The 12,203-nt window shown below is 44.0% G+C and overlaps 2 protein-coding genes across 13 annotated transcripts in view; one reads left to right on the top strand and one right to left on the bottom strand.

Moving 5' to 3' along the window:
* The window catches only part of LOC126529306 (AP-5 complex subunit zeta-1-like), a 102,835-nt gene that overhangs the window by 50,280 nt on the left and 40,352 nt on the right, over positions 1–12,203 (top strand). The window contains exon 19 of one of the 2 annotated variants that reach the window (XM_055069754.2): positions 3,878–5,086. The exons of the other annotated variant lie outside the window; for it this stretch is intronic. The gene's annotated coding sequence lies outside the window, so the exon portion shown is untranslated. Of the gene's footprint in view, positions 1–3,877; positions 5,087–12,203 lie in introns of those variants that run through there. 2 annotated transcript variants of the gene reach the window in all.
* The window catches only part of LOC126528887 (uncharacterized), a 160,932-nt gene continuing 150,048 nt past the window's right edge, over positions 1,320–12,203 (bottom strand). For 10 of the 11 annotated variants that reach the window (XM_055069753.2, XM_072289831.1, XM_072289824.1 and 7 more), the window contains 4 exons: positions 10,423–10,536; positions 6,819–6,926; positions 5,374–5,397; positions 1,320–1,445 (listed from right to left, as the gene is read on the bottom strand). In XM_055069753.2, coding sequence (XP_054925728.2) covers positions 1,378–1,445; positions 5,374–5,397; positions 6,819–6,926; positions 10,423–10,536 — 314 coding nt within the window. In that variant the 3' untranslated portion in view covers positions 1,320–1,377. The remainder of the gene's footprint in view (positions 1,446–5,373; positions 5,398–6,818; positions 6,927–10,422; positions 10,537–12,203) is intronic. The other variant, XM_072289826.1, reaches the window with a different exon arrangement.

Raw genomic sequence — 12,203 nt, 5'->3', positions numbered from 1 at the left:
ACCTGTTTACTGACACAATATTATTGTGAGATAGCATTCCTTGAGAGACACCCTGTATGTCTAGCGTATGACAAAAATGGCTTCAGGGACCCTTTAAAGAGAGCACCTAACTCTTCACTTTTATGCACAAGGTATAAAAATACCTGAAAGAAATGTTTGGTTTATCAAACTGTGCAGAGTACAGTGATAATAAAGGTACTTAAGAAAATAAAAACATATATTTTGCAGGAACCATTTCAACAGTAGGTTCATTGTCTGAAGGCATCACCAGGTGGAACACTAGAAGTGAGCTTTGCCCCAAGCCACTTATGGCTTTGTGTGGAATCAGTACAGGGTCCTAAATATTTGGCTGCGTGTATTCAAAAAATGATTTTGCGCTCACCACTGCCCTGTTCTTGCTCAAATTTTGCAGAACAATCGCATTTTGGCGTCGACTTTGTTTAGTGTAACACTTGGCAGGATTAGTCTCCTGTTTTTTAAGACATAAATGAGAAACTGTTTTCGTCCATGTGAAAAATTGCGTCTAAAAAGCCGGCACTGGCACAGACTTGTGTTGCCACCTGTCGTCACGTGCAGAAAGCAGCATTGCAGGGAGGGCTGCCACGTGTTGCCCGCTTGTGGAACAGGCAACTGCCCTCCCTGAAACGCTGCTTTCTGCACGTGACGACAGGTGGCGACACAAGTATATGCTTGCGCCACCGTGGCATCGTGCCATCGTGGCCCACCCGGGCCGCTCCATCTTGAAAGCCATCTGTGATGAGGACATAGTTCACTGCGTGCTGTGTTTTCGCAGCTTAGTTCATGTTGGTGCAAGATGCAGCACAAAGGCCAATCCACTCACTGCTGCTGCCGTGCTTCCTCACTCCAGTGTTTTGACAGCGAGCTTCCGAGGTTATCAAGTGAGATGTGCTCACTTGTGTGCACGTGACACCATGCCAGGTCATTTTGTTAGCGTGCCTATATTTACAAGTTTACATGGGCAAAAAGACTACTATCCTTACTCCATATAGCTGTCCACTAATTTGCTATTGCAATTGATGCTTCGCCTTTTGGGTGATACTGCGAAACTTTTGAATAATTAGGCAGGCACTTAGTAGTACAGAAAAATTAACATGGTACTAGAAGAGGACTGATGAGCAAACACTGGAGGTCTTATGCTGTACCAGATTTTTTGAACAGCTTGGCTAATCTTGGCCTGGACACCTTGTATAGCTTTCACAGTAGAAGCAGGTGTCTGTGGTGCTGTAAAGAATCTGTGGTTCTTTCCTTTTAACCATTGCAGTGGCTGTCAAGATGCCTGTGAAGAATCACCCCTCAGGTCTCAGTAAAAGCTTTATTTCGTGGCTATAACCATCAAAACTACACAAAGGGACATGATTACCACAGGCTACGTATGAACGAATTCCATGCGTCAAAGAGGTGAAATCCACTGTGAGAAACGTCATCTGGAAGAAGTGAAAGAGAATGAGATTTTCGTTGATGAGCAAGCTTAGGTCAAAGTACAAAGTTACCAGACATTGCGCATGGCGACTGAATGTGTCGTGTGTTCGTCTTCACATCTGAAAGTCTTAGAATTCTTGTCAATTACTATATATCATATGATATTTATGAAAGAAAGGTCCTAGTGTCATGGTTAGCAATCGGTGTAATAACTTTTTGTGGTAAATGTAGTCGCAGAATGGTGCATACATTAAGAGCATTTGTGCCAAGTTCACACCTTCAATATTGCCTGCAGAGTTGAAGGTTTTTCTTTTGTTTGTTGGAAAAGTTGTTGTTGGTTGGTCAATTCAAAGGAAGTTAAGATGTTTTACTGGTTGGTTTGGATCACATTGCTCTGTGGCAGAGTACACCTCGCTCCACCCTCAAGACCAGGAGTCATATTTTTTAACAACCCATTTCATTTCCTGTTCTTATCATTCATCGCATTGAGTGGCTGACCTCGATAACAGCAAGGCAGTGGTGTCCAAGCCTGTGACAGTGGGCAAGAAGTATTCAAAATAAAATGCTCGTGTTTGTCTGGTATAGACCCTTCCTTGCACAGTTCCCAAGATTTGTAGTGATGTGTACTAACAGGCTTGGTACAAAACCTTTCTTGAAAATGAAATTGGTCGCTGAAGATTATGTCTGTAGCACTTGGCAGGACATTTCAAGGCCCGCCATGTTATGTTCGCCGACTGAGAGGACTATAGTTTTTCTGATTCTAGTGCTTTTCTCCTTAACAAATTACCTACAATTGTGTGGTCTTTCCTGTTTCCATTAAGTAGTTTGTGTTTGCAGCCGCCACGGTGGTTGTCTAGAGTGAAGAGAATCGTTCAGTTCGTTGTTCAAGCAACCCATATGACAGATGTAGTGATGTCTTAATGACTCAAATGCCACGAAAGGTAGCACTGGCACTTAGTAATTTCATGTGCTATATGCACATGCACCCATGCTCTTTTATGCCTTATTTGCACGAAGGTGTTTCGCATCAAGGGACATTCTTAATGCAGGCATAGCTGGTTTGAGACAGAGCTCATGGAGCGTCACTAGTAAGCTAAGGATGAAGGAAGTGGCCGAGACCTGCATGGCGCTGCCTTAACCTTGTAAGGTGTGTTCATATACACACAACTTCTGCATTCCTATTGGCCTGTGAGAACAAAAGTATTTTCCAGTGACAGAAACAGATCGCGATCATTGTTTGGAGAGCTTTATTTTGGTGGAACACACTGTTGCTGAAGCAAATTTATTGTACCCTTGCACTATAGATGCGAAATGCTCTAGTGTCGGAAGAGATGTGTGTGGCACATAGCCGGCAGATGCCATGCAGAGAAGAGCTTTGGGTTCTCTACCAGTAGCTCTCTACAGACCAAAATCTAGCATCCAGTTGAAACAAGGCAGTAATGAGTGTGTTGCAGTGACAAATCACAATGTCTGTCTAGCTTCACCTAGAATATGTTCAGTTGGCCAATGAATGAAAGTCAATTAGCCTGACTGCAAGAATTCAAAAGAATTGTGCAAGGTAAGTAAAATCTTGAGCACAAGAAGTTTGCCATTTATATAAACACATTATTTTCTCTTACTGAGCGATTCTGGTCTAGGTGAGCAAATGCTTCTGTGATATTCAACACATTCTCACATGTTGAAGAAATAATGACAATAGCAGATTTGAAAATCGCATGCTGGTGCCTTCTTTCTTACACACCATACTTTTGTTAAATTCCGTCTCTTCATAAGCACAACTACATTCGTTGTCATCTTCACATCTGGCTTGCAGTACTGGTATATTGGGATGTTGCTGTGCACACACGTGTGTTCACGCATGCTTCATTGATGCGTTTTGTAATTCGCAGGAGGAAGCACTATGGTAGGCAGGTCTATTGGTGTGCATCGTTGGAGAGCTAGCACTTGCTTCTTTAATGCTTCAGAAAAAATCTGGCCGGTAACGGCTCTGATATTACTGACTTAAGTGTGCATAGGAATTCAAGGAACTCGTGTGCATCCTTTTGTTCTCATAATTTTATGTCCTTTCCATATACCGTATTTACTCGTGCAAGGCCTGCCCTTGTGTAAGGCTCGTACCCCACTTTGAAAAAAAAAAGTTTCACCATAAGCGTCACGTGCGTGACCACATGCTGGTTAGTTTCGTAAGCTTCTACCGGATGGAAGTAGTTGTCCTGCCGACGATGGCATTATCATCCCGCAGTTTGCACCAAACCGAAACTTTACCGTCGGCTACCAGTTTCGACGAAGCAACGCGACAGGATGTGTGCAGGATATCTTGAGTGAGGAATTATATCAACACAAAGTGTTTTATGCCGGGTTCCACCATCGAGTTCCTGTAACGGATATGATGTTGGTGTGAAGTGATGGGCACATAAAATATTGTTTCTCTTGACAGGGAAGGCGCTGCCATCTAGGAGCAGTGAAACGAAGTACTGCATCATGACACTAATGAGTACCGACAGTGAGCACTTCGCTAGTCCGCGCTGCAGAGGCTCCAATGTGGTGTAGCCTGGTGTAAGGAGCGTAGGCCTTCCTCTGAGGTGACGACGCAGTTTCCGCACATGGTTCGTCTTTCGCGTCCGATTAGCCTGTGACGCCTAGTCGCCTACGGAGTGCAGCTTCAACATGCATCAGCAGTGCTTACCCGCCGCCTACTGCTTCACTTGCGATGGCACCAACTAAGAAAACTGCAGCGTTAAGTGGCGCAGGAAGGCAAGGGCGTCGACGGGCAAATCTTGCTTTGGTCCGGTGAGAGACATGCTAGCATGAAGCAGAACGCCTTCGTGCGTTCGTGGTGCATGAAATGAACTCTGCCACTCGTGTTCCTGAAGCTGAGCACATCACAGCTCAAGCAGCTGCCCAAGACATTACGATGCCGGACCAAAATGCTCGTACCTTCGCCCGAGCGACTCGGCAGCAGTATGCTGCTTGACAACAAGACACCATGTACCAAGCAAACCTGCAACACGGTGGCCGGCCTGCAAATTGTGCGCCTTTCACTGCAGTGGACCGTGAGTTCACAAAGCAAACTTGCAAAGCCTTCTGTGAAGACATGTTTCACTTTTGTGTTCTACCGATTCCTATGAAAGAGGGATCAACCATTTCTTTTTTTTCATTAAGCTGTAGAATATATTCCTTAGATACATGTGGTCATAATCTCAGCTAGAGGTGAAATGAGGCTTAAAAGTACCAGTGCAGTTACTGCATACGTAAATTGCACAAGGTAAGAGGGGTAGCTGTGTCAGATAACACGGCATGCGAATTCAATGTCTTGCCCAGAAGCGGGGACACGCATGTACCAGCTCATTAGAACTGGATGTGTCACCGGTAACTGATATTTGTGTGCAGCATCACGATAATGCAAGCCCATTCGCCTGCTGTGGTCGCTCAGTGGCTATTGCATACTGTTGCTGAGCATGAGGTCGTGGGTACGATTCCCAACCACAGTGGCCGCTTTTTGATGAAGATGAAATGAGAAAAGATCAAAATTAATCCAGAGCCGACCACCACAGTGTATGTCATAGCCCCAGTGTTGTTCTGGGACATTAAACCGCATGAATAAATTGATCGATCAATTAATCAAGCTCGTTCTCTGATCTCAAAATTGTGCAACTTTGCTTTGAGAGCTGCAAAAGGTGGGGAAGTGCCTAAAATTGTTACTGGCATTATTGCGTAGTAGCTGTGTTTTCCTCGCACAACATTTATGGTCTTTTTTCTATCTATGACGTTTCTCGGTGTAGTACTTAGGGAAAAGAAAGTGTTGCTCACATAAAGTGGCTAAACTCTAATGCCAGTGCGGTATAGAAAACATTGTTTACTTATGCTGTTACATAGCTGTGTGTCCAGCCTATTTTCATAAAATAAACAAGCACAAAAAAAGAAATGGCTCACCCGTTTTTGACCTCCCCAAGTCGTCTGTGTGAGCAAAGGAATAAGTTAGTCGGGAGTATTTAAGTCAAGTTTTATTTCATGTAATCATGAGTCATTGGAAACAAAAACGTTGGACATAGCTATATCAGTATTTGTCGAGGGAAGCAGTTTATGAGATGGCTAGGAAGGGGCAAATTAATTAACTAGAAGCAAGGAAACACTGAACACGTCATTGAAATGAAATGCTAAAACAGCCAGCTTTGCCCATTTTAAGAACAGTGGTATGTATGGTCAACTGTCAAAGGTGCGTAATTGATTTACTTATCAAATAAAGGTTGATAATTGATTGTGCGAAATGTTCCGACTGAGGCTCAGATTGCGCTAAACCAGAGCTGGACAGTCCGCTCATCTTTTAGTTTTAGTGTTCACGTGTGCAATAAAGCGGACAGGCAGCATTCCAACAAGCAAAAGGATGACCGTTTATTTCACAGTGCACTTATATAGACAAGGGATCACGTGATTCGTACAAAAGGAATGCGCGCATTTGCTGTGCAGTGATATGCGACATCATGCTATAACAATGGGGTCATACTTGATGCCAATCTACTGGTAGTATATTGTTTGGCCATTTGGTATGTTTTTCATACAAAACACTGCCATCGAGTTACGTCTTGGAAAAATAAATGTAGGCTGTATTGTGTGCTGCTACAGTCAGGTACACATTAGGGAAGTACACCTCTTGTTAATTTTCTGCTGTGTGCCGATGAAATTGTAGTTTGTCGAGATAGAACTGCGAGCCTGTTTTGAACTAAGTATAGAGAGATGACAAACTTGTTTCCCTGAAGAATTCTCTGATAAATGCACATTTATGTTGTCATTAGCATGTGCAAAGCATTTCAGTAATGACAGTTATTCCATACACTACTATTATAAATACACTATTATTATTAATGTAAGGACGCATATTTAGTCGTGCTTCTTGTCCTTCAACGTGGCTTGCTCAGTTTTTCTTTATGTGATAATTCTTCATAACTTTTTGCACAATAGCAAATGAAAGACATCAAATACATCATCTACAACATTATTGATGCTAAAAGTCGAGACATACAGTGGGTCGTTTCTTTTATTTTTGTATGTTACTGCTTAACTCCAGAACAGCTTGCCACACACATAATATCATTTAGCATTGTTCTGTTTTACACTCGGTGATGTTCACTTTCAGCTGTTCATGTTGCTAACATATTTATCACATTCAACACAATGGGCTTTGCAAAACCTAAACATTGTGCTCATTTGCTGGTGCAATGTTGACAGTTATTTCTCTAATAGTAACTTTCATTTTGATTCTGAGTACTTGTGGCCACTTAAAAAACATATTTTGCAAACCAGAAGAACACTCAAGAACTTTCATGTTTGTAAGTGGGCAATTGGTATCACTGGCTTATGTGGGCTGTTTAAGTGCGTACCTGTTGTTTTATTGCAGTAGCAGAAGTTGTGTATGCACATAGAACCTTTCAGGATATTGCTTGGGACTGTTTCCTTACAGTAGTCACGGCATATGTCTTCTGTGCAGTCTGAAAAAAAAATATATGATTTATAGAAACAGTTGCATGTATTTGTACGGAATATTGACACTTAGTGCTTGCAACTGCTTTAGTTGTGCTGCTTACAGTTGGCATAACAATTCTTCCTTTGAGCACTTAAATGGTGAGCACACTTCAAATAAAACAACAAAAAATGAGGTGGAAAACTTTGTCTAAACACTTGAACAATGAGCACTCTTCAAATAGTAAAGTTCATTGCATACGACCTCGCACTTGGACAGAATATGAATTGTTCAGGGAAAGGCTAAGCATTTGTATTTGATTTCATTGGGCTTTGTGTTATATTATAATTAACCCTTTACCGCAATGTACTTGTATCATGTATGGTACAGATGGAACAAGTTCTAGCATAATAGAATAGAAGAAAAAAAAACCTTTATATTTGCCTTGGATCTAACTGTGTCCTCTCTAGCATTGAAATACACAGCGATGGTAGCACTGGAAATAATTTTTTTTTGTTTTTTTTTAAATTGCAGTTCTACTTTAAAGTCATACGTTGATAGTGATAGCACAGTAGTAGACAACTGCACGAAGTGAGGCTCATTGTTTTATCGGCCGTATAAATCGCAGTAAATATTCGCTTACTAATTAAATTACCAAGCTTAATGTCACGCGCACCAGCGAACATGAACAGATCTCACTCGACGACCGCCAACATTCGCTGTCACAACGCCGGCGTAGTGAAGTACGGGATGTCAGTACACATGAAGCGACCAGCCATACTGGCTCGCCTAATCTTGCACCCGCCGCATAGTGCCTTCAAGATAGGACACCCTGGTCGCGTATGGGTTCTGCCGCGCGGACAGCCATGCGCAGCGGGATGTGGAGGAGATGTGCGCTTACTCCTGCGCCCTCACCCTCTCACGCGCGCTTGACCTCTAACATCAAGCCACCATCCTTCTCAGCTCAGCCTCACAAGCTTTCCCTCGCACCCACAGCCAGGGTGCCGGAAAGCAATATTTTTCGTTTTGTTTTTAATTTCGTTTCAGTGAAAACCGTTCCGTTCCGGTTCTGCTCCAGAACGAAAAAAAAAAAAATTATCTGTAAAGGACAAACTACACGTACGCGTGACGGCGCGCGAAAGCTCGCGCCCACGCGCCTTGCGTCCGCCGTGCCTCGCGAGTAATGGTGGTTTGAACCTACAAGACACACGCCAGCGCGTGCCCACGGTGCACTTGGCCCTCGTGATGTGGTCATCCGCGCTGCGTCGTCTGCTCATGGTCTGCTTGCCGTCCTGTCGGTACATGCTTCGTGGTGTTCCATCCTGTCGTTACACGCTCCGAAAAATGTTTTGACGCCATAACAATAAGCTTTGCCTACATGCATGCGACAGCGGGACTTCGCTTAACCTGCACGCTTTCCATGCATTTACTTTGCAACCTCCTTAGCAAGGAGTAAGGACGAAAGCCGTCATAAATATTCATCTGCTGCACAGCGTCTGCTCGACGTTTACTCGGTGTTTGCTCGCTACTGTCATCATGCACCACGCTACAGCTTGGTAGTAAATGAATTATGCAACGAGCAATTGGGCCTTTATAGCGTTCGGCATTATCAACGTATCACCAGTGCTAACGCCGTTGCGCCATCGGCTAACTAGAAATCAAATCTATTTTAAGGCTCGGTGCCGTGTCTGTAGTCCATCAGGGTGAAAACAAAGCCGATCTCAATTATTATGGCAAATATACTTATTAATTTGACCTCAGCGTGAGACGAGACTGAGTAATGACATATTTTGCCACTTGTTTCTTGCTGACAGGGCCAGTAACAAGCGCGAATTCAATCGGCCCTGTATGGGCGCCTGTCATGTTGCTATAAGTGATCACGGTTAAGGTGGCTATTACGTAAGGGGCATGCGCAAGGGCCATCGTGTCACGTGTCACTGTACCGTATCATTAAAACTCTCTAGTACAGTCAATGTACTGCCTGTTACGCCTGGAACTACACACCGCTGCGCAAGGATATTACCTCTGCACGCCTCGTACGTACCTTCGGCAGTGCTATCTGCCGAAGGTACGATATCTGGGCTCGCGCCGTGCTTCGACGCGTATGATTTGTCCTACACCATCTGTGCATGCGGGAGGCGCGTGGGCGTGAGGTTTCACGCGCCGGCAAGCGTATGCATGTAGTTTGGCGTTGACGGTTCATAACAGTTTTGATTCGCAGGCAAAAATTTTCGAAGCAAAGTAACGATAAAAACATAGTATAAATCTTTCTCCATAAGTGAATTATGTATTCTGGGATCATGCTCAGTGCCTTGTCAAGGCACTCTGTGTGATCTCACAAGCAGCACGTCATTGAGTGCACTTGACAAAATGTGAGATCGCCGTCCCGTTAAAATGAACTTAAAAGAGCATAAACGAACGATGAAACTTCAGTAACAAAGCGTTGTATACCAACACAAAACGAAACTATAAGCTTTTCAGCTCGCCAGCCCTGGGTTTTGCTGCGATACCAATGTGCTAGTGCACCGAGCGGCATGCCTAGATTAGTGGAGCGCTTGACCGGCTATCGCTTGCACTATCGCTGCCCGAGATGCACGCTTAAGCGGGCCCCTGAGATACACGGTAATTCTGAAGTTGCCTGAGGTCGATTGTTTCGTGTTGCCGACATGTCCCTTGAACCGAAAACCGAAAAAAAATATTTCAGTTTCACCCCAAAACAAAATAAATAACCCTTCGGTTACGTTTTCGTTCTGGTCAAAAATATTTTTTTTTTCGTTTTTTTGTTTTTGTTTTCGTTTCGTTCCGACGCACTGCCTACAACATACGTATACGGCGCACGGGGCGCGATCTTATCGCACATGGACATTATATGGAACATCACGGCGACGACGACGGCAAAATTTGTCTGGAGTGTCCGATAATTGCTGCAACAATAAAATGTACGGTGGCAGCTCGTTACACAACGCGCTAAAAGATTTGCGCAATGTTCATCTTGTGCTTAACGGCTAAGAGATCAGTTTCAACGACATATTGTGTTATGCATGCAACAATAACAATGATCGCACATGTGGGCAATGGCTCGATCGTTGCCTCAATGAGTTTAGAAAACGATGAGTGCTTGGGAATTTAGGGATAAAGTGTAATGAATAATATCGCAAAGACGTCTGAAGCCACAGCCATGAAGATTAGATAAAACCACGTTCTACTAACCATCATTCCCGTGGTAGTCGAAAGACCGCAGCGCCAGAGTTACCTCTAGTAGTTTTTGTGGAAAACTCTTATGACTGAAACCATAGCCTCCAAAATTGTGGCTCGGAATCTCTCCACTCTCGGAGGCCACACTGAAACAATGTGTATGCTGTTGCGAACCTACCGTAGAGGTTTCGAACACATTGCGGGAGCTGCATCTGACTACCAGTGGGCTCTGAGCGTGTCCAATCAAAGCTTGAGCATAATTACAATTGTTGTCATTGCAAAGTGAACCGCGTGGTGCTGCCTTGAGTGTGACGCAGGTTTTTTCTCACCGTCTTCGTATACGCAGTGACATATGTCGGACTCGGGGCACGATGTGTTTAGTACTTTCTTGTCGGGTTCTGAATCTTGACAGGACTTGCGGCATGCCTCTGGCGTGCACGGAACTGAAATAGGAAAAAAAATGAGTTAAATCGTACTTGGCGACGTAGAAATGATTATGGAGAAATGATGGTTGTGAGGGTTTCCTCAACACAGTAGCTATAATTGTGATTCGTGCACACTTCTTTTAACGTAATGTCAAGAGTGCTACAAAGCAGTATTCTGTGTTCGAGTTGTAAGTAGTACCTTTTTTAATATCAAACCCTAAGAGTCACCGATGACTACAGCCATAGCGTTCTAAATACCTGCACAGTGGCGCTATACATGTTCTGATGGGGGGGGGGGGGGGGGGGGGGTGCAGGTTATACGGAGGGTGCCGCTTTCTCAGTTCTTGGTAAACTTATGAGGCGTTCTTAGGGAGTACTGAGAGGATGTTTTCGTTTTGTTTTTGTCTTTATTCGATAGCAGTTGACTAAGTAATAATGCTATAGAGGATTAGATGTTCAAAGGAGCTTATAAATAATGTGACGAGCTGAAAACTTGCGCCAAGTGCTATGCTCGTTTGGAAGGGGATAAAGAAGACTGCCCACGTCACCGAAACCTTATTCTGTGCTTTGTGGTGCCAGACGCATTCGCCCGCTCTGTGACCGTGTTTACGAAAGCTGAGTTTATTCAGCACTCGATGGGTCTGATGGGAGAGCGAGTTCCCCTGCATTTGTGAGAGGAAGAAACAATCGAAAGGGCCAATTTGGCAACTTTCAGCGACACGGTCATTGTGTGGCCTTAAACAAACTGCAACTAGCATCACTGGCGCGCTCTTGAGTTTGCGATAACTCATGACCGACACCTTAGCTTTCGGTGGCTTCAGTAGTCTCCTTAACGGCCAAAGCCATGTTGCACTTGGTGCATGTTTTGAAAGTGTCACATAATATGCGCTGTAAATAATTATTTGTAAGTAGTATCAAGGAATTGAGGCTTCATGCCGTAATTATGAAGGTGAGAACTATCTAAAAAAGAAAGGCAAGCAAAATTTTTGCCAGTAGTTCTTTACGGCGACATTGACTTTTTTCAACACCTTGCCACTTATCCCAGAGTTGAACGCAAAGGAGGAGATGTGGAAACAAATAAAAAGAAAGTACGGATGCATGCTTAAGAAATTCAGGGGTGGAACGGCGCGCCAATTGCGCCAAGAGCGCGGCGTTTCGGCCCATCCTGTTCCACATCGGCATTATGGAGGAAAATTTCATCAAGCCTGCTTCAAATGAAGCATAAGCATAAAAGCCTCCTTTCGTGAACGCTGCCCTCGGAAGTAAAACAAAGCAAAACCGAAGCACGCCGTCGTCGGCAATCATCATCACAATCCTAGAATTCAACAGAGCGGCCACGCCGTCCGATCTCCGTTAGCTGTTCTTGCGCTTCTGTTGCTTTTCCCTGGGTAGATGTTTTAATGTACTGTTGCTGTGCAGTCTTCTTGTGTTCCTCGTATTAGCATGGCACGGAACTCGCTCAAAAGGCATGTCGGATGAAAAAAGAAAGCCTCGAATAATGTTTGGTAGCACATTGTTTAGCACAGGTGCTGGCGGTGCCACATTCAAAATACTGTGGCACTTGTGGTCAACTGTTATAACGTAGGTATAATTTGCTTACGAGTTGAGACCTTCGCAATCCTGCACGATCGGAAAAGCAGATTCTGTGGTTGAATCGGCTTTCACATGTTCGACAGCACAGCTAT

This window comes from Dermacentor andersoni, chromosome 8 (assembly GCF_023375885.2).
Source record: "Dermacentor andersoni chromosome 8, qqDerAnde1_hic_scaffold, whole genome shotgun sequence".
Classification (NCBI taxonomy): domain Eukaryota; kingdom Metazoa; phylum Arthropoda; class Arachnida; order Ixodida; family Ixodidae; genus Dermacentor; species Dermacentor andersoni.
The sequence above is the reverse complement of the archived record's forward strand: the minus strand, read 5'-3'. Positions and strand labels throughout refer to the sequence as shown.